At 40.8% G+C, this 21,425-nt stretch overlaps 2 protein-coding genes across 8 annotated transcripts; both read right to left on the minus strand.

Moving 5' to 3' along the window:
* Positions 1 to 959: 959 nt before the first annotated feature.
* On the minus strand, positions 960 to 7,368 carry znf711 (zinc finger protein 711). Of its 4 annotated transcripts, XM_067519615.1 has the most exons (9): positions 7,229 to 7,267; positions 6,471 to 6,572; positions 6,143 to 6,222; positions 5,927 to 6,024; positions 4,791 to 5,648; positions 4,555 to 4,692; positions 4,218 to 4,403; positions 3,878 to 4,012; positions 960 to 3,781 (listed from the first exon to the last, which is right to left on the minus strand). In XM_067519615.1, the coding sequence occupies exons 4-9, from the start codon at positions 6,003 to 6,005 to the stop codon at positions 2,601 to 2,603; spliced, it is 2,577 nt and encodes an 858-aa protein (XP_067375716.1). In that variant the 5' UTR covers positions 6,006 to 6,024; positions 6,143 to 6,222; positions 6,471 to 6,572; positions 7,229 to 7,267; the 3' UTR covers positions 960 to 2,600. The 4 variants fall into 4 exon arrangements, with proteins under 4 accessions (XP_067375716.1, XP_067375714.1, XP_067375713.1 ...); XM_067519613.1 differs by lacking the exon at positions 6,471 to 6,572 and having other exon boundaries at positions 7,229 to 7,368; XM_067519612.1 differs by lacking the exons at positions 6,471 to 6,572; positions 7,229 to 7,267 and adding an exon at positions 6,310 to 6,440.
* Positions 7,229 to 20,508, minus strand: zgc:66447 (SLAIN motif-containing protein-like). Of its 4 annotated transcripts, none has more exons than XM_067519618.1 (9): positions 20,179 to 20,508; positions 18,883 to 19,559; positions 15,610 to 15,746; positions 14,266 to 14,388; positions 12,037 to 12,177; positions 11,523 to 11,840; positions 11,261 to 11,404; positions 8,896 to 9,193; positions 7,229 to 8,802 (listed from the first exon to the last, which is right to left on the minus strand). In XM_067519618.1, the coding sequence occupies exons 2-9, from the start codon at positions 19,548 to 19,550 to the stop codon at positions 8,748 to 8,750; spliced, it is 1,884 nt and encodes a 627-aa protein (XP_067375719.1). In that variant the 5' UTR covers positions 19,551 to 19,559; positions 20,179 to 20,508; the 3' UTR covers positions 7,229 to 8,747. The 4 variants fall into 4 exon arrangements, with proteins under 4 accessions (XP_067375719.1, XP_067375718.1, XP_067375721.1 ...); XM_067519617.1 differs by having other exon boundaries at positions 11,517 to 11,840; positions 20,179 to 20,507; XM_067519620.1 differs by lacking the exon at positions 11,261 to 11,404 and having other exon boundaries at positions 11,517 to 11,840.
* Positions 20,509 to 21,425: the final 917 nt, after the last annotated feature.

Genomic DNA, 21,425 nt, shown 5'->3' on the forward strand with positions numbered 1-21,425 from the left:
TGTCCCCCAAAGAAGGGGCTAACTGGAATCAAATTTATTTTAATTTTCTGAGGTCAACATTAAAGACTTTTTCTTTTTAATTAAGACTTTTTATAAGTCCTCTGCATATATGTGTGTACAATAGAAACTTTTATTAAAGACAAATATAGTGAAATAGCTCAGTAACATACTCAAGAATTATTAATAGTAGTGTGTGTGTGTGTATCTATACACGGATATTTTTTCTCATGTACCTCTGGGAAAGCAGTCATTCACACACAGAGCAGGTTTGAGATCTGTTCAAATGTGTCAGTTTTACCCCCTTCGTTCATTCTGAACTTAAAAAAGCCAGTGGGCCTCTGACTCTCTCTTTAAAGGACTTGACAAACCTGTGTGTATAGTATGTATTGAATGTTGCTGTTGAGTTGGATGTGCTCTTAATGCGGTGGGATTGCATCAACAGCTTACGTAATAAACCAGCATGCCCCAAGGCGAAAGTTTGGAAGGCCTGGGTGTCTCTGGACTACACTTTCTGCTAAAATAGTGATCAACTTATACTTTGAGTTCCCCAAGTGATAAATCTCTTGTTGGCCACCAGATTTGCAGTTACTAAAGCTCACTGGCAGGTTTCATCACTTTTCCAGTTGTAGACCCACAAGTGTTGAATTTGTTTGTCAAGGGTCACACAAACAAATAATGGATGAACAAATGAGACGTTAAAAGGTCTTAAAAAATAAAGCAATTCTGTTGAAGCAGGATGTGGATTTAGACGTTTCTAAACAAGATGGCACAGTGATGATAGTTTACTTTCTTCTTCTTTCAGTCAAAACTACAATGATGCAGCAATGATTCACCTATATTTGATCACTTCCTCGTTAATTAAAGGGATGATCTGACTCAAAAAAAACAAACAAACAAACAAACAAAAAAACCCTATATGAAAATTCCATCTTGCAGGACAGAAAGGGACAAAGAGCATAAAAAGATAATTGTTTATTTTGGTTCTTCCCACCAGTAGTTTATCCACAATCTGACTGAAAGAAAATAGAGACTAAGTTACACGAAATGCAGGGATTTTAATATATACCACAATTAATTTCATGAAGACAGCATATGTGCATACTTTAAAGACTAATGCCAATATGATGACCACTGACTTCAAAGGAATAATCCCATGTTTGGGATTGGGTTGGGTTGTTTAGGACTTGTAGGACTAGGGTCTGGGAGAGTTGTTAGTGAGCACAAAGGAAACACAAAACCCAATCACTTATCCATAGAACAAAACAATAAATGGCATCACCACTTAGAATGACAATTCATATTAGGTGCAGTAATGGATGGTGCTCACTTGCTAGATAACCCTCAAAACAATCTTTAACTTTACCCACTTACAACGCTCTTGACTTGTTTATCTGGGGATATATTATGTATATATCCCATACATGTAATTGATTAAAATACAAAAAACAAAAAGTTATTAAAGTGCTTTCTACTGACTCAAACACACAATCTCTGAGAGAATGGTATTGATACAGCATGTTTGAGAGTTAAAAATCACTTTTTTTGATTAGCTGTTTATCAGTGCTTAAGGGATAAGGACCAACAGATGTAAGGCATGATTGCAATCAAACAGTTAGCTTAGAGAGCACATCTGTCTCACTGGTAATAACATGCGCAACTTACAGGGGCAGTTGGGTATAACCACCTCATGGTTATTGAACATGAAGCCAATCATCTGTCAAGTTTATATAATAATACACCAGTTAATCATCAGCACCACCATAGCAGATATAATAGCAGAATTTCATCAGAAATGTGTCGTGTACACTAAAGGGATATTTTTCAGTTATACCAATTGCACGCTTCTCCTTCCTGCTAGACACTGCTCATCAGACCAGAAAATTTCTGATTGAATTTTTAAAACATATTTAATAGCATAGAGATTATACATGATTAATTTAATGGAACTCCAAGTGTTCAGGCTTGGGAGGAAAGTCCAAAACTTTGGAAGTTAAACTGCTAGATTCAATGAAATATTTTTTTAAAGGAACACAATGTCTGTGAACACCACTCAAAACCATTTATGAATGGCCCTGCCCCTTATAGACCAGATGACATCAAAAACAAACGTCAGGGTAAAGGCTGGAGGAAAATACATACTAGTTGGTACTACGGAGGCAAACGGCTCCTGTACTTATTCCACATCATCTGGAGAACTGGCATGATGTTCACAAAGCACTGCTTTCTATTTTACAGGACACAGTCATCATCTTGCAGCATTTCAGCTGAGTGGGTATAAAAATATAGACATTTGAAACCCTGAATATATGTTCATATGTGATACTCTGCAACAAAACAAAACAATTTACAGCTGTTGCACTCAGTGTACACACCGACTTTTTTTTTCCAGACTCAACCGCCCCATTGAAAATGTGTTCTTTCATTACCACCAGGGGAGGGGTTTACACCCATTACAACACAGGACACAATTATAGGCAATCACAATGTTGCCTTCAACATCAGCCTACATCGATCAATTCTTGTTTAATACACTAAAATTACCTCCGGGTGCGTAACAGATTTACTTGGGAAAGAGGAGTGTGTTTGTGTGCGTAATGACATTACATCAACATGTCTTTGTGATGCCTGGCTATGTGCTGGCTCTTCTCTGAAGGCCTTCTAAAACCCTTGGTGCAGTAGTCACAGCGGTGGGGGTAGTCCTTGGTGTGAATGGAGATCACATGGCGTTTGAAGCCAGAAGCGTCCGTACTGTTATACTCACAATACTGGCACTGATAAACCTTTCTACCACTGTGAGTCTTCATGTGCTTCTTCAGCTCAGCAGGCTGCCGAAAGCCCCTCCTGCATCGCTTGCACTTGAAGGGAAGGTCCTTCGTATGTAGGGACAGGATATGGCGACTCAGGGTGAAGGTGTCGGGAGCATTGAAGTTACAATGCCGGCACTGGTGCACCTTGTTGCCCTTGTGCGTCTCCGCATGTTTCTTCAACTCTGAAGGCCTGTGAAATCCCTTCTCACACACGTCACACTGATGGGGAAAGTCCTTAGTGTGAACAGAAATTATGTGTCGTTTTAGGTCACTGGAATTGGTGCTCTTGTGCTCGCAGTGCGGACACTGGTGGGTCTTGTGGCCCTGTACCATCTCTATATGACGCTGGAGCTCGCGAGCATCAGCATAGGCTTGGGGACAATGGCTGCACTTGAACGGCAGATCAGCACCATGCTTGCTCTTGATGTGAGTTTTTAAGTTGGACTGATCTGCACAACGGAACTCACAGTGCGGGCAGTGATAAGGCTTCTCGCCTGTATGGGTCCTCATGTGTTTCTTCAACTCCGAGGGGTGGCGGAAGCCTTTGGCGCACTCGACGCACACGTGTGCAAAGTTCTTACTGTGCACGGCCAGCAGGTGACGGTTGAGCAGGCCCTGTTCAGCTGTCTCATAATCGCAGTACTTGCAGTGATGCAGTTTGGGCTCCCGGTCCTTGACGATGAGCTTGTCAGAGCCCAGGGGGCTGGACTCGTGGTAGCGCCGCGTGTACTCTGTGTATTCTGGTGATCGCTCACTGTTGTGGCTGAGAAGCTTGTGACTCTCCAAGTGGTTGTGAAAATGGATCTTCTTGTTTGTGGTAAAGTCACAGTCTGTACACTGGTACTTCTTCTTTAGCAGGTGGTCTGGATGATTCTTCATGTGGCATTTTAAGAAGCCTCGTGAGCGAAACTTCTTTCCACAGATGTGGCAGGGGTAGACAGTCAAAGGCATTCCATCTGGTCCGATGATGACAGCTGAAAAACAAATTTGAAAAATCGTATGAAACATTTAAAAGGGAAATTTTGTCAGTGTGAATTATCACATCTTCTCTTCTAATCTTCTGACTGTACCAGTCTGACATTGTCGTGTCTCTCCTTTCTTCTTCTTTCTAGCTTTTGGCTTAAGAGCTCGGTTCGCACCCATTCCCTCTCGAATTTGCAAAAATGGTGTAGCGGCTCCATTCTTCACCTGATCAATAGTATTACCTGCACCAGCACAAGAGATAACAATTCATTATCATAATACTGATAATATGTTACACAAGATAACTAAACTTACTTACTTTTTTAAGTGCTCAGATACACTGATAGCACTGTTATGTTTTTAAAATGTTATTTAAAATATGATAGTTACCTTACAAACATTAAAAAAAAACCCACACATGAAGACTGTTTCATAAAAGGTACATACTGATGTCATCATCGTCATCATCATCGTCATCACTCTCATCGTCACCATCCTCCTCTTCTTTTGGATGGTTCTTAACTGCCATGTAGACCATCTTGTCACGGCCAACTCCCAGCCTGCCTGATGATGCTGCTTCGAGGTCAGGGTGGCCATTCTGGTAATCATCTTCTGTTATTACCTCTGTTCCACCTGGGAATAAAAATGTTTTAAACAATTTTAGAAATGCTATGATCCTCATTTACTTGAATGTTACTCTGGATGTAATTTCTGAAGTTGTAAAAAGTTATGTTGATGCCAGCAGAATGAAAAACTGGTAATTTATTTAACTGAATCAACTTGCCTAAATCATCGTCTGCTTCAGCTTTAAAGATGTAGACCTTGATGACCTCAGAGCCATCCTCCTCTTTGGATTCCTTGTCTTCCATAACCTCAGTGCTAATCTCAAGAGGAGTGTCTCCTATGTCCAACTTCTCATCCACTATGAAACCACAAACATTACTGGATATGCAAAAATGCACTATATAAGAATAGTGTTTATTAACTAAAGCAGTGTTATTGTATGTGAAGCAGTCTTACAGGAGATCATGAGGTAGTCCTCAGAGCTGCTTCTTGCATCATCATCCTCATCTGTCTGTAGGGGAACAGCCTCTGTTGGCAACTGTTGGTGGATTATGGTCTCTGTGTTAGCCTGTGTCACCATCAAGCCTTCTGACACAAGCTGGTGGTCCAGAGTGTTGTCCTGGTGCTCAGACAGCAGCTCTGCCACAAACACTTGATCAGCCATGTCATCGTGGTGGTGGTTTGGGTCCTGGATAAGGTCTGAGGTTAAAACATGATGGTGGTGGTCTAAAGCCTCCTCTATTGCAACCTCTGTACCCAGAATGTTCTCAGGCATGATCACACTGTGTTCTGAGGGTACCATGTGTTCATTAGTCATCTCATGAGCCTCTACCCCTTGAGACTCCAGACTTTCCACATCTACCTCAAGACCTTCAACCACCTCAGCTTCTAAACCTTCCACTTCCACCTCTTCCTCAAGGCCCTGAACAACGTGAGCTTCCAGGCCCTCAACATCTACCTCAGTTTCCAAGCCTTCCACCACTTGTGCCTCCAGACCTTCGACTTCCACCTCACCCTCCAGGCCCTCAACAACCTGAGCCTCCAGCTCTACTACCTGTGTCTGTAGCCCTTCAACCACTTCTGCCTCTAGGCCATCTACATCTGCTTGCAAGCTCTCTACTACTTCAGTCTCCAGGCCTTCAACCACCTCTGTCTCCAGGCCTTGAACAACCTGAGTTTCCAAACCTTCCACCTCAAGCCCGTGCTCCAGAAGGATGCCCTCATCTGTCATCACATCAGAAAGAAGCATACCCTCAGGCACAGAGACTACAATGTGCTCCCCATCAATGTGTGCCAGTCCCCCCATGCCAGCAACTGTAAAAACAAGAAACAAGAAAGTAGTAAATGACAAAGTGTTTAAAAAAATAAATAACAATACACAACTTTAAAAGGGACAACCAACAGTTCTTCGCACACTGACGATACGTGTGAATGCGTAGTTTGATTTTGACAATTACAGTAAATACTAGTTCAGGTAAAATTACTCATTGAGAGCTACTCACTATAGCTTTCTTTGGGTTGAATTACATGTTGAATATTTAAATTAATGCTGTATAAGATAAAAGGCCATCACCTTTTCCCATCTCACTTACCAAAGTCTTGCATGAGCATAGCATGGGGCATCTTGAGCTCCTGAGCGTGTAGCTCCAACACACCTCCTCCTTGATCCATGTCTTTATTCAGAAAAAAACTGAAAATTACAGGGTACACTGTTAATTTTCTTTCACTTCGTTAATGGATACTACTAAAAACAAAGGTGAATGCAACAACTGAAGTGAATGCCATATTGGCCTGGGTTCATGACACACCTTCACATTTGATGTAAAAACCATTAGAATAAAGCCAGAAGGACATCCGATGGGTTTCCTTCCATCAAAGTGATCAATGCCTGTGACAAGTGAAAAAAAAAAAGTTAGTCATAGCTTTTTATGTTGTAAAGATGCTTACAAAAAACACTTTTTATATGTACTCAGACTTATAAGAGCAGTGTTGTCGTCACAAATACAAAAGGCAGAAAAAGTGCCAGTGACGGAAGGGGCAGTTGTGTTGTTGACCACTGGCTCCATCCATTGTCTGTCTAGTGTACTACAGACAGCCTCAACCTGAAGACGTTTAGCTACAACGTTAACGTTACACCTGGAGTCTGATGGCGGAGACAAAGAACTGTCACGTCCAGTAACGTTATGTTGAGAAACGAGCCCGCACAGAAAGCTCTCAGAAGATGAATTCTGGTGTTTTCTGTGAGAGAAAATGCATTTGCGTCACATGAGGTTTCAAAATATGCCAACTTTGTCATGTCTGCAGTGCTCTGTAGTGACGTTATGGGCGCCTTTTTTCATGGATATATTATTTTGAGATAACATTAAAGCTATGTGTCGAGGCATTCTTCGTTAAAAAGCTCTCGTACTCTAAACCATTTTCACAAAACTACACATGCCCTGAGTTTATGACCGCCAATGAAAGTACCGCAGACGTTATGCAATGCATACTAGGGCGGCTACCACCCTCCACCCACCAGAGCTAACTAGCCACCGAGCTAGGCTGCTCCGCCGAGCGCCATTTTGTTTTAGCATACCGGCTAATTGTAGATTGACAATAACCGGTCAAATGCGACCACTGCAGCGCCAATTGCACGCAAAATCTACATGTTATTAAAGTCACTGGCACAAGCATTACACCAAGACGCATCGGGAGTATTTTATTTTCACGTTGTTCACATACGCGCGACGACGGCGGTCCGTTCGGCTACCTAGCTTGCTAAGCTAGGCGGCGCAGCTTGTGCCGCATTATCTTCCATGTTGTTTTTCGAAAAGGCTGAAAGAGGCCCGCTACGGCCGAGTGGGCCCTTGCGTCTTATTCCACATGCCTCTCTAATCTATTCAAAATTATTTTACCTGATAACGTCGTCTTCAGACTCTATCGGTGTTTCTCCCCCTTCTCAGTTTTGTCTGTTATTGTTTTGGTTTATTTTTGACGGTAAGCTAAGTGCGGCCTGCAGTTTTGGATCCCCGGGCGCTCTTTGCTAGGCCTCGGCCAATCAGCTTGCTTCCTGACAAGCAGAGGGAGGGCGGGGGGCAGACAATGCGTGGCCTCGTTTACCGCTGATCCCTTACTATTTGCGTCATGCATAAGAGAGCAGAGTTACATTAACACAGTCACTCGCTTCATGGGGACACGTTTATTCTCTACCCTTAAACACAATGTTGAAACAGTTGCACTCAAACAACATACATTGTTTAAAGTGATTGAAGACTGTGCGCACAGACTGCATGCGCAGATGAGGCCTGTAGGCCATTTTGTCACAAGGGGTGGGTAGTGCGTGGAGCACTCGTTCGTGTACTCTTTGGTCATGCACCCAGGAAATATCCGGCAGATATACGGTACTGCTGCTTCTACTACACTGCATAGTGTGACTAATTAGCCTATAGAGGACAAATCGGGACTTTACATGCTGGGGTTAAAAATAACCAGGAATCCAATTAGACGTTCATGGTAGATTTTATTATTCATTTTAATTACGGCTCCTAATTTTCAGAGGCACTCTGCATGAGGGTGCATAGCTGTCTAAGGCACAAGGCCTTCGTGCATAACCATTTGTTTAGATTTATTACAGTGGTATCCAAAAGCAAACATTTAAATTCACATCTACATGTGCAGTAAAATGCCCGGAGAACACAGTACCTCAACAGTACCTTTAATGAAAAGATTTCTTTTGGAAGTGTTGCAGCTGAAATGCAACTTGGAACCAACCACATTTTTTTTACTTTATAAGGGGAGTGTGGTTTAAGGGAATTGCATTGCTGTGCAAGTACACAGCAAAACACAAATAGAACACTCATTTAAAGATAATTTCACTATGAGCAAATTAAAAAGTCCATTAAATCACATTGTGGGGCACTTGGAATATCTGTCATATTTCAGTTACATAATACAGGCTGTAGGAAAAACAACAAAACCAAGCATGCAACACTGCATCTTCATCTATTAGGGGTTCACACTCAAAAGGAACAGTCCACCAATATCTTCATTTAAATTGTCTTCATATCAATGACATAACAGAACAGTAATTACAACCCTTAACATTCCAGCAATTTCTCACAGTTACCTTAGAAAAATAAGTAAATCAACACAAACAAATTTTCTGGAAGCTCAGAGTGGGTCTGTATAACGCATGGAGTGTGCATGTGGGCCTTTTTGTCTGCCTACACATGGTTGACAATGTTTCATGTGAGAGAAAGAGACATGTCTTTACTATGAATCCAGTGTAGCCCAGTTCTCCAGTTTGAAATGGGGGGCCAAAAGGTTGTACAACACACTTGTGTAGAAGGTGGCTGCTTTTTTGTTATCTGAAAGGTAATGGGGAGATGTCAGGTGAGGGGTGCAGCAGTGAATATCCTTCTTGACCGGTCAGACTCAGTAACAGCCATCCTTCCAGGAATCATCTGAGATTTTGGTCATGCCCAAAGACCTGTTAATAAAATGTGAAATTAGTCTTTATGATTACAAATATATATTACACAGATTCCCTCATTTTTAAGCAGCTTTATATTGAAGCATTCACCTTCGAGGCGGCTGTGACAGTTTACTCCTGGTGGATGCTGATGAAACACTCTGTTCTCGACCCGCAGCAGACCTTCCTACCCCAGCTGAGGCTCTACCAGGTAGGTAGGTTACACCATTGGCAGAGCCTGGGCACTGGACCCTGCGGCCCCCTCCTGCAGGTGGTGGTTGGATGACAGGCAGAACTCTGGAAGATTGACGAGCAGCTGCCATGGGGCCCACAGGAGTGACAGCTTTAACTGGAGTCCGCAGGGAGAGAGGAGACTGGCCATTGGTACGTTGCCGACTACAAGCCATACCTAGAGAAGAAAAAAGGCACATCAAAATAAATTAATTTCATTTATCTATATTTTTAAAGATAACCTGGAAACAATTAGTAATACATTTCACTAAAATCTATAAGTATATATATATATAACCAAAAACATGTTACTGTTGTAAGCCATAGGTGGTGGAGGGTTGTAAGCAGGCCTGGAGGTACAGGGGTAAGACAGATATAAAAATTAAGTGAAATATAACTGAAATATAAAAATTAAGTTTGAAGCAAAGTGGTGAAATAATCATGTTGTATTCCCAGCACTAATTTTTTTCAACATTTTGTTATGTTACAGCCTTATTTCAAAGTTGATTAAATTCATTATTTTCCTCAAACTTCTACAAACAATACCCCATAATGACATCATTAAACTAATTTGCTTGAAATCTTTGCAAATTTATAAAAAATAAAAAAACAAAAAAAATAAAATAAAAAAAATCACATACATAACTATTGACAGCGTCTGGCCACTCTACAATACAGGCCTGATTGGTGGAGTGCTACATAGATGGCTGTTCTTCTGGAAGGTTTTCCTCTCTCCACCGAGAAAAGCTGGAGCTCTTTCAGAGTGAGCATTGGGTTCCTGGTCACCTCCCTTACTAAGGCCCTTCTCTATCTATCACTCAGTTTGGCCAGCTGGTCGACTCTAGGAAGAGTACTGAGGGTTCCAAACGTCTTCCATTTATGGATGATGGAGGCCACTGTTGACCTTCAATGCAGCAGAAATTTTTCGGAATCTTTCTCAGATCTGTGCCTCGGTACAATCCTCTCTTGGAGGTCCACAGACAATTCTTTTGTGAATTGGCTTGCTCTCTGACATGCACTGTTAACTGTGGGACCTTATCGCTGTAAATATCCTTCAAAAACCATGTCACCTTAGATTTTACTTTTGTTTCATTTTGGGTTGTCATTATGTGGATGACAATATATTAAGCATAATTATGAAGTTATATTTGTATTCTGGGGCTCTGTAAAATAGTTTTTGGCTATTTACAATTCAAAAAAACTATTATCTTTCAATGGGCTTTTATGCAATACATCCATAGCCTTGTGTAACTTTTTCATTCTTTATAGTCAGTCCAAGGATCTCCTCACCCAATCTCCAGTCTGGGCAGACAGGGCAGCCGAGGAAAGCCTGCCAAACAGAGCAGCAAGCCATGGGTTCAACATGAAAGCGGATAGTTGCAATGTGGGCATGCAGAGCCAAAAAGGAACATTTTGGGAGGCTCCTGAGAAAGTTTCCCAGAGCTTCAGGAAAGCCTAGAGAAACTCTTGGAAGAGAGTGGGAAAAAGCCTCTTCACACATGCACTGGAATTCTGAAAGTCCTGACTTTGTCGCGTTGTATGTGAAAACACAAATGTCCAAGTGAGACACTTCTGATGTTGCCCAGATTTTATCCTGTAAGGCCCCTAGTACAAACTCTGTAGTATGTGTGTGAGCTTGTGCGTGGAGTAATCTCAACTTTTTTTTCCACTCTATTACTCAGCTGCAAGTTCCTTTTGTGTTTTGTTACACACATGCACAGTTGGAGAAAGCCAGTTAGTAACCTGGTTACTTAAGTCCATGTAAATGCACACATTATCTGTCCACTATTTTCCATGCTGCCCTTTCAGCCATTCCCAGGAAGATCAAGATGAATTCATATATCCACAAGGAAGGTTACACCTAACAAAACTTTTTAGTTGAAAGAAGGGTGTTAGGAGACATGAGTGTTTCATCCCAACAACTCTCCGCCCTACTTGCACCTCCTATAGTTTACCTAACAAGTCTAATCAGGCCAGGTGAGAAACAAATAAAACAACCTGTAGTATATAATAACTTCACTTAACCAACCTCTCCCCAGACTAAAGAAGCTACATTAATAAGGACCAAAATGTTTCCAAGGAGACAGAATTCCAGTTGTCATGACTCAACTTCCAGACCAACATGTAGACATGTTGAGGTTAAGAGGAGTTAAGGTAGGATAAAAGTGACACTATATAGAAAGGTAATATAATGTGACATTACATTAGAGGAGTAGTGCAGACCAGGTGAGGAGGGCAGGGTTACCTGTGGAGGGGGAGTGAGTCAGGTGGGACATGCGGTTGCCAGAGCTCTGGAGGTTAGCCTCCATGCTGCGGCTGTTTCTGACTGCCTCCAGGGAACGTAGGCTGGTGCGGGGAGCCAGATTAGGCATGCTGTGCCTCAACTCCTCTGGAACCACATATACACAAAATATTTAACCAAAACAACAATTTCTCTTACAGTCATGCTGATCTTCTTGACTCACAGTACAAATGCTAAGTTGTTACTGGCTATCACCTACCCTCACTTTTAGCAAATTTGAGCAACTCTGCACTAGGGCCCTGAAGAGATCGCCTGGGTGTTCTTGTACGTGGAGCACCGAGTCTACTGTATTCCTGACTGTGGTTGGAGGTGGAGGGAGAAAGGCAACGGGGTGAGCCTAAAGGCGATGGAGTGAAGCGATGCCGTCGCTGGGAAACGGAGGAACACTCATCCTCTTCATCTTCCAGGCTGTAACTGTCAAATTCTTGATCGCTGTAGGTGCCACCACGGCGAAGGGACTGCAAAGATGCTGTGGAGCTTCGGCGTGATGCAGATGCTGAGCTGGCATAATCCTGCCTCAGACCTGAGAGCAAAAGAAGAAGTTAAAAAGGAGATATACAGAGAGATACAGATAGAGAGTCATGGAAATGCACTTGTATACACACAGAAGCTCATCTGCATATGATCAAATTCACAAGAATGTTTACAGTAAGCTTCTTTAGTGACTTTGATCATCATCATCATCGGTGCAACGAAAATTTTTAAAGGCAATTACTCACTCTCTTCTTGAAGGCGAGCCATGATCTGGACATCAGTGAGGTCCTGAAGCTTGTAGCCCATTGAGATGGAGTCATCTGATGTGCTGAGCTCGCTGTCTATGGAGGACTGTGAACTCAGAGCTGACTGCATGTTTGTGACACCTATGAACACATTGAGAAAACTGTTAAAACAAACATGTTTTCACACAAATATCTACAGCAAGCACATTATCTGCAATATATATATATATATATGTCTGCCTTTGTTGTTAGAAAAAGAATTATCAATTTAGAAACTAGGAGAATTCTAATAATTCTTGTGAGTTAAATTCTAAAAAAAAATCTCTGACGTCCATTTCAAAAAGTACAGGTGAAACGGCTTGAATAATGCGCCCCTTTCACACCTTAACATGGCTACGAGAAATTACACTCACTGGCCACTTTATTAGGTACACCAGTACACTCTACTGTAATCCAATACAGCAGCTCTGCCATTAATTTTACTTTTACAAGGTTAAAATTTTTGTTTTTAAGTTTGAGTTGTTTCAAAATTTTTGGCCCCCTTCATTCATTTAAAAGAGGGTGGCCAGAACAATAGGACCACTTCCAAATATAATGCACTCCAGTACAACTCCAGCACCCACTATGATCTCAATAACAAACAGAGTGTAGAAAAACTGAGAAATTATAATATTCTAAAAGTAGAATTCATAGAGCTGCTGTATTGGATTGCATTAGATCATGTGTACCTAGTAAAGTAACCAGTGAGAGTATATTATATTTGATTGAATTGAATCTAATACAGATTAGATGCCAGCAATACTTGTTATACAAACAACTGACTAGAGTATAAAAGCTGTATGATTGCTGCAAGGTTAATAAGAAGTGTAGCCCACCACAATATAGTTGGCCAAGTTGAGAAATATTTAAGAAAGGCTGCACAATTAGTTACATTCAGCTCGACGTGTGAGATGTAACTCAGCACCACAGCTACATGGTGTTGGTAAAATGATGAGATGTAACTCAGCACAGTTAGGATTACAAAAAACAAAACATTTTAGGCCAAAAATTCATCGGATACACTTAGTTAACTTGGACAATCTGCAGGTTTTCTCCAGCTATGTGCAGCAACATTAGTCTGATAAGGACTATCTGCTGATAATGCCCAGGAAAGGTAAATGCAAAGTTCCCCTGCCGGGTGAGTCTGACAAAATCTAACACTGAGACTGAAGAAAATAGGAAACGTCATCCAGCAGCATTTGGTTATGTAAAAAGTCTGGGATTAGATAGGGTCATTGCCCACAAGCAGAGCATTTACAAGTTCATGCAAAGATTGGTTATTTAAAGGGTTTTCACAGCATCATCAGCATTGTTGGTCTTTGTGTAGTGAAATGCCAGGTGTTGTGAGACAAAATGAGGAGTAAGGAAAATGCAAATTGTCACCATAAATTCAAGACCACCAAGATTATATACTGTATTTCTCACAGGTGAGGACTACCATAGAAGTTCAATACACCAGTGTTTTATTCCCCCGTATTATAAACCACATAATTAACATAACTGCTGACCATCTTCCAATGTGTTCCCGCTAAACACTGATTTCTATTCATATTAATACAACATGAAGAGCAAATTTAAGGGAAATTAATATGTTAAAAAAGAATTGATTCGTAGAGAAAATTATGTTTTTATTTTAACATGATTCATGTGATTGGTGGGCAGTGGTATAGCTGGATTCTTGGACTGATGAGAAAGATGACAACATACCAATGCAACATCTGCTACCGGCTGACTAGGAGTCGTTTCAGGACATCTGTATTCACTTACTGTTCTTTGTTGTCTGTTGACTTCACCCTGAACTCTCTGCTGTTTAACAGACCAATTTAGTCAATGATAACAGACCTTTGCACAAAAACAATACCTTGCATAATGTTAACTGTGGTAGTGCTTCAACCTCCAATATTTTTATTGTAATACAGTAATAAAAAGGTAAAAGACAGATACTGGGTAAAAATTCAAAATCCATCTAGAAAACCAACGGTCTATTTTGGAAAATGGTTAGCAGTTATGTACAATACATGTAATGTACAATAAGCTCGATAAAACATGCAAAAAAACTTAAATACCATAAGATCTTCAAGGGCACACATTGTTGATGCATTAGTTTTCATAGATATCAACAAACCAACCAATCTTTCTCATTGTTGTGTTGAGAAGAAAATGAGAAGCAGTGTTAATGTCATGCCATACCTGAGCTGCCACAAGTTAGTAGGGATTTGTTAGTTGATTTGTGGTACCCAGGAGAGATTAGGCCTGAGCCTGCCAAGCCTGCATCTGCTGATGGACTGCTGTACATGTTCCTCCATCGAGATGCTGCACAGGATTGGAAAAGAGAAGGTTGGTGTTCTCAGAGGACAACATACCTTCTTTAAAATGATGTCATAAAGAGAAGGGAATAGCTACAGTAAGTATGGCTGGGATTAGCTGAGATGAAGCTGTAATACTTGCATGCCTACAGTGTGTCACAAAGAGGGCTTTATTTAGAAAATGCGCATTAAGCTGTTTTGTACACCTTTACTGTTAACCCTGTAGTTTCTGTAAAAGGTTTTTTGGATGAGACACAAAGTTCTGCCTACTGTACACATACATTTTGAGTACTGAGCCATTGTCATTCAACAAAAAGAAACACAGGTACCTGCATGTGCCCAGTAGAAGTGAGCAGTAAAAATTATGCAGGACATTCACAAAAGACTGTAAGACTGTCTACTTGCAGCAATAAGTTACTCGTGAGTCCAAAATCTGAAGATCACTGAACAACAATACTGTGCATGTCAGAGATGCAAGTAGGAAGCCACTACTCTCCTAAAAGAATATTGTTTGCCATCTACAATTTCCTCTAGCCAGACAGAAGACTGCTGGAAGGTACATGAGAGTAAATAAAAAATTATGTTTGGTGATGACCAAACACTTTCCTGTATAATAACCTCATCTTATATGTGAAACATGGTAGGGGATAGTATCATGTTTTGGGGCTGCTTAGCTGCACCTGGACAAGGATGGCTTGCCATTATTGATGGAGATATGAATTCTGAGTTGTACAGGCACATTTTACAGAAAAACAGAAGCTTAATCGATCGCGAAGCATAAAAATGACCTTACACACAAGTCATTCTACCAAAGAATAGTTAAACTAGAAGAAATGTAATGTTGTGGAATGGCTGAATTAGAGTCCTGACCTTAATCCTATAGGAATGCTGCACGAAGCAGACAGTTTATGCAAGAAGCCAAGAAACATCCCCAAGTTAAAGCTGTTCTGTAAAAATAAATGGGCTACAATACGTCTAAGCCAATGTGTAGGCCTGATAAACACTTTCTACTCACATTTAGTTGAGATTATTGTATTGTGTATTGTGGACCACACCAATAAATGAAGGCACAGGTTTTTGTTTAATTTTTTACCTTGCTCCCTTTTGTTTAGTTTTAGAACTTCATGTGGAAATGTCATGTTCCACGGTATACTTCAGTTCAGGCATTTCAAAATGAAGTTAATAGTAAAGATGTATGCATGCATGTATATGTTTGTTAAATACATACTCTGATCCAAACGGTTCATCAGGGTTCGACAAGCAATTTCTGTCTCTGGGCTCCGATGATCAAGAACCTGCCGACACCATTTCAATGGAGACTCCGGTGCCGTATCTGCCATTTGCTTTTTAGGAGACACATACAACCTAAAAAGAAGGAACAAAAGGAAAGAAAGACAATTTTTATCAAAGGAAATTAGGGCAATGAATAGGAATAAACCAGACTGGGAGTAATACAGATATGGGAAAACTGTCAGAATTGTTTTAATTTGTGGGGGAAAGGTACTTATTTACACTTGTAGGAGGCACTTTGTGTTAGTTACATTTTCTGTTGGCCTTTAGGCAGACTTTGTTTAAAAAAAACCTAGTTGACATTGCCTCTATAATAATCTCTCCTTTCTTTAGTTCAGCTGTGTGTTCCTGTCTGCAGCTTTTACTTAGTTTTTCATGACAGTTAAAAAATCTGGAACCCGTTTACTTAAGTCGAGGCAAATGCATTCACTTTCTTCTCTAAAGCCCCTTTCAGACAATGGAATTTTGATATTATCCTGAATATTTTATTATTATTAATATTTTTTTTAGGAGGGGATGTATGTGAGTGAAATGCTGCTGACATCATCTAGTCTTTATCCTTGGAGCCCCGTAGTTCAGTGTCCTTATTATGTGTGTGAGCTCAATGTAATCAGACCAAACAATGAGTTAGCAAACATAATAAAGCATCTGTAAACATCCTTATCAATTAATTACCATATGTCTGACTAATGGCAGGGTGCAGACTAGATCCGCTGCAGGATTTACATATCTAAAAACCTTTTTGACGAGTTCAAATTCAAGTTTAGTGGCTTAGTTACTATGGATGTGGCAGTCTGTATTACATATTCAATCACATCTACTAAATTTAAAGGATCAATGTGCCAAGCAGCTGGGTTTTTATAAAGCCACAATGTCACCATCTGAAACACTTGACTTTGTGATTCCTTTGCAACGTGTACAATGTTGCACTAATGATAGCAAACAGTCATTAATTCAACACAAGCTTTGAACTGGCAGTCACATGGGCTGGTCCTTTGAGAAGAATACTCAAAAGGCCCAGACAGACTGGTTCTGGACCAATCAACTACAAATCATCCTCCTATTGGGCAAACACAAAAAGGACCCATTTCCCTCGGGGATAAGCAACAATACACACAGCAATATTCAGGTCACGCGCATCCTGCCAGTTCAACTTCTCTGCGTGGAGGAGTGGAAGCCCTTTCATCATACAGAAACCCACTGTTTGATGACAAATGTTCTGTTTAGGCTTTTCATGTAAGATATAGCTTTAGCAGCAAATATTACAGTTACACAACAAAACTTTAAATATATGTTGTATATGGGGTCACAGGGTTTTAGTTTTGTTAGTATTGGGAATGTACTGCTTTTTCGCACACTGAGTACAAGTACTTACAATTGGGTACTCGCCAATACAGTATCGACACAAGTACTAATCTATCTTGCTTCTAGTATGAGTTGCTGGACAGTAAAATCCTCATCAAACCATTGCAGTAATGCAAATCTCATAAGAACTGAAATTCTACTTCCAAAACAAAATGGCTGCGACCGGTCTTTAATGAATGGAGCAACTTTTGCTAAAAAGAACAAAAGGAACAGAAAAAAGAAAAACACAGCACAGATTTTGGGTTAGATCCTGAATTGCAGACAGCATGGACTGTAGAGTCTACAGAGGAATATGGAAAGAAAATGAATTGAAAACAAAGTAAACTTCAGATAACATACTAGAAACTACACTGTATATAACGTTTGTGGTTGCCGATTTCAGGCGCAAAAATAAATGTTTTAAAAATACTGACGAACATGGTCTTGAGACGAGAGCTTGCTTTCAAATTTTCAAGTACACAAAGGCATGATTAGCCCTGACGACTGATACTGTTATTAGCATTTGGACATGGACAGTCGGCCTAAAAAAAGTTGGGATCCAGTGTGACAATATTATCTTCTTTCCCCAAGCTATAGTTAACACACTTTAACTATGCTAATTATCCTTTAGTACAATCTCAAGTCTACAAATGAAAAACTCAGAAACCCTGCCTGTGTTTATGTCCCTTTTGCAGTCTGGTCACACAAGGGAGGTTCAAATCACATGCTGTGCAATCCCACTCAAAGCAGTTTAGCCATGCAGCAGTGTCCAGCCCAGAGCAGATCAAATTATGTTGCTGTTGGGATTAATGGATGTTTTGGCTATGATAACCTCACAAAGCACATATGATAAGGCTAATATGTGAAACTAAAAAAATAAGTCATTAATGGTCAGGCTGTTAAGCTCCATTGCTGAGCGGCTAAAGTAGCCACTGGGAACACAATATTGTACCTGTCTCAGGCAATGCAACTTTCACAAACAAACATGTCGAGACTGATCTCTGAAACAAATGAACGTGCGTTTTGTTACTATTGTTTTTAGCCATTTAGTTTCCTCCAACAAATGAGAGAAAACTAGTAGGTTTTTAAAAACTTTAAACCTGATCTGCATTCAGGATTTAACTAACGCAGATATAGCTTTGTTGATCCTGTGTAGCAATGCTTCAGTTAGAGTAATATGACTAAAAAAATATGTTTTGAGTTTATCACAACCTGCTAAACAAGTAACCAAAAGATTGGTGTTTATACAGGCCCGATGGCTCAGTCAAGTTTATGAGAGAGCAGCTTCTCTCTCAAGTCAGCTGCCTCTGAAATAAAAAGGCTGCTCTTTCTACTGCCACCTTCACATATCAGTCCACTGTTGTTCTGTTTCTTTTCCCTCATCATTAATATAATCAACTCATTGTAGGTACAGTGAAAGGAAATGTAAATCAAAATGTTTTCCACTGTTAAGCAGAGATTAAACGTAAAAATAAATAAATTAAAATACACAGTGTTTCTGCATCAGCTGAGAGTTCAGTCTAATTTATATCAAACTAACCAAATGCTACAGTACATAGTCAGCACCCTTTGGGGGATTAGCGCCTTTAAAATGAAAGGTTAAAAGAAAGAAGTACACGTGAGTCATCTGGAACACACTCATAGAATACATTTAAATGTGGGACTCTCCTCAACAAAATTCTCCTTCCACTGGAGGCGGTAATATTTTGGGCTATAAACATAATAATGCATTTCATAGATGTGCTTTATAACTCACATCAGCAAAATGTCTGATCTTCAGCCATCTTCTTTAATCGTATCCAATGGAACAATGTGTTAAATAACACAAAACGTAAAAGGGACACACAGAACAGCTGATGAAACTTACCAGCAGTCTTCATCCTCTACATCTGCACACTCATCCTCCAAATCTAGGACATCCACTTCATCCAGTGCGGTTTGGTCCACCCCTGAGTCGCTCTCTGCAAGTGTCTCTGACTCATAACTTTCCAGAGAGGGGCTCTCTGGTGTCTGGCTTTGCCCATGGGTCTGTCCTGCTCCGTTGCTGCAAGTGAAGGTGAGAAAGCCTGTGCATGGTCCCCGATCATTGTCCTCTACTATCTCCTCTTCATCATCTTCAACCAGACTGTTGGCCATAGGCAGAGGGGACATCTCTTCAGCACTGCTGCAATCTTGTGGGGGTGACAGGTCTAAGGCTGTGCTGCCCAGCTCACCACTGTGCTCCAACCTGAGATGTGAGTTGGTCACCTCTTCACAAGTCATCCTTTCATTGATATTTACAGCGGCTGTGAGGTTGCTATTGGTGCTGGCTCCTCTGTGGATCATAGTCTTGCTCCCCCTGTTGCGCAGGGTCTCATTCTGGACCTCCAATCTACGCACAAGCTCCTGCAACTTCCGGACCTCCTCCAGCTCCACCCCTGCCAGGTCTTGATGTCTTTCCTCTTCATTGTGGCTTCCGGGCTTGGAGCTCTTCTTGAGGCCAGTTGTGCCATTGTCTGGCTGGGGAACCATGCTGGCACTGTCCGGGACCACCATGCTCCTGCTCTGTAATGATTTGGAAGAGTAAAAGTATCGTAAACATGATAACAACAAGAACAGCAGAGATAACATACATGCCAAAAACGTATCGTTTCCACCTGTCGCTATGTGGCTACATGGATGCTCCTATTGTTTCACGAAGCTCCATGTATGTCTAACGTTGCTGAATTGAGACCATCTAGTCCGCAACGTGACAACAACAACAGCTCACAACTGGACAACTGAAGGCAGCATTAATATTAAATTCCCTAGCTACTCAAACCATATGGGAAGCTTTTTAGTTAGTTGTGATCACACCAAGGAGCTGTTCGGGTTAGCTACCCAAGTGTAACTAACCCTTTTTAGTATTTACATGACGACGACGACGACCACTTTCTCTCGTCGCTTCGTTGCTAACTCTGCAACTGTAATCAGCACTGGCAGAAGCTAGCTAACGTTAACGTTACACAGGGATAATCTAAACCATTACAAGTAGCATGTAACAGCTAAAGCCCTGCTTCAGGTGTGTTGTAGCAGATTTAGTTACACGTGTACTTAAACTCTCTGGCTAGTGTTAGCTTGGCTAGCATGCTATCAAAAAAAAAACAAAAAGCAAACAAACAAAAAAAAAAACAATTGTAGTTACCTGTGAGTGAGCCGTGTTGTCTCAACGAGCTGATGCCTGAGCTTGGCCGCGAACGCAGCTCAAACTCCTCTGTACAGCAGCGACCGCATGGGTGAAGCAGCTAATTACAACCAGCCGGAGCGCTGCACGGAATAATGGTGATTGTCGACACAAAAGAACAACTCTCTGTTAGCTAGTCCATGGTTTGTTATTGCCAGAGGACCACCGATCGCGTCTATCGCCGTACTAAACTTGCTAACTAGCTTGTTGATGGACTAGTTAGCTCCAGGTAATGAACAGACTCGCATCAGCGCTCGCGCCACCCCCGACCCGTTTCCACATTCATGTGGCGCCACATGTGGACAAGATGCGACACTGTAAGAACCGGTTTCTGTGATTACGTATTATGGCCACTAGGTGTCCCTGTTTACATAATAGTGCAACTTTATTACAAAATTGTAAAGAGTTTGTATGTTTTTTGAGTTATTAAAACAACTTTGTATTCAAGAGAAGAAAATAAACTGAGGATATAAAATATGTAGCAAAATAGATAAAGGTGTTGAAAACTGACAAATAATATTAGCATGCTTGACAGCGTTTGTTTTTTTATGGGCATTTTAAAAATTGTCTTACTTGCCATTTCATTGCACATTAAGCGGACAGACATAAAATCTAGACTAATGTCAGTCTATTTTTTCAGGACAAGGCGAGAGAGGGGAGGACGTTGTGATGACAGCCGAAATACCTGTATAACTTGTTTTGAATGAGACTAAGTGTGTGTATTTCACAATTTTCATGCAAGAATAACAAACATATTGAACAGAGCAGACAATAAAGTGTTATTGGGGAAGCTGAAAAGCAGTAGTTGAGTGGCTCCATGCAGGATGGCTTCATGATGCAAGGATCTCTAAATAAGATGTGTAAGTATGTTCTGATCCTTCTTTTCTTCTTGTCTATTCTGTGTCCTCATAGTGCACAGACCTACTTGACCCCGAAACTAGAATGGAAAAAAACATAAAATCTTTTTTATTTTTTTTTATTTCACTCCCATGAAAATAAATGTATTTTTCATAAACTCTGACATGCTCTCTTACTACTGTGCTGTAAAGGCAATTATTCAACTTTTGGTTATTTTTGGTATCCAAATTCCAACCATTTCCAGTTAGTGTGTATTTAATCTCAAGTAGTTGCATGCTGAAGTGTGAGCAAGTTTCAACAGGCTTGCTATAGAAAAGGACAGTCTTAAGCAATCTATTCACCTAGTCTGA

This window comes from Channa argus, chromosome 10 (assembly GCF_033026475.1).
Source record: "Channa argus isolate prfri chromosome 10, Channa argus male v1.0, whole genome shotgun sequence".
NCBI classification, from domain to species: domain Eukaryota; kingdom Metazoa; phylum Chordata; class Actinopteri; order Anabantiformes; family Channidae; genus Channa; species Channa argus.

Bases quoted from the DNA above. Each gene is read 5' to 3' on its own strand.
- zgc:66447 (XM_067519617.1), bottom strand. From the start codon at position 19,550: ATGGTGGTCCCGGACAGTGCCAGCATGGTTCCCCAGCCAGACAATGGC. The intron at 11,841-12,036 runs GTGAGTAATTGC...TTTTGCTCTCAG, and splicing joins GGCTCGCCTTCAAGAAGAGA to GTCTGAGGCAGGATTATGCC. The intron at 8,803-8,895 runs GTGAATGCTTCA...TTTTATTAACAG, and splicing joins CTGTCACAGCCGCCTCGAAG to GTCTTTGGGCATGACCAAAA.
- znf711 (XM_067519613.1), bottom strand. From the start codon at position 6,005: ATGGATCAAGGAGGAGGTGTGTTGGAGCTACACGCTCAGGAGCTCAAG. The intron at 4,693-4,790 runs GTAAGACTGCTT...GTGGTTTCATAG, and splicing joins GGACTACCTCATGATCTCCT to TGGATGAGAAGTTGGACATA. The intron at 4,013-4,217 runs GTATGTACCTTT...GTGCTGGTGCAG, and splicing joins TGATGACGATGATGACATCA to GTAATACTATTGATCAGGTG.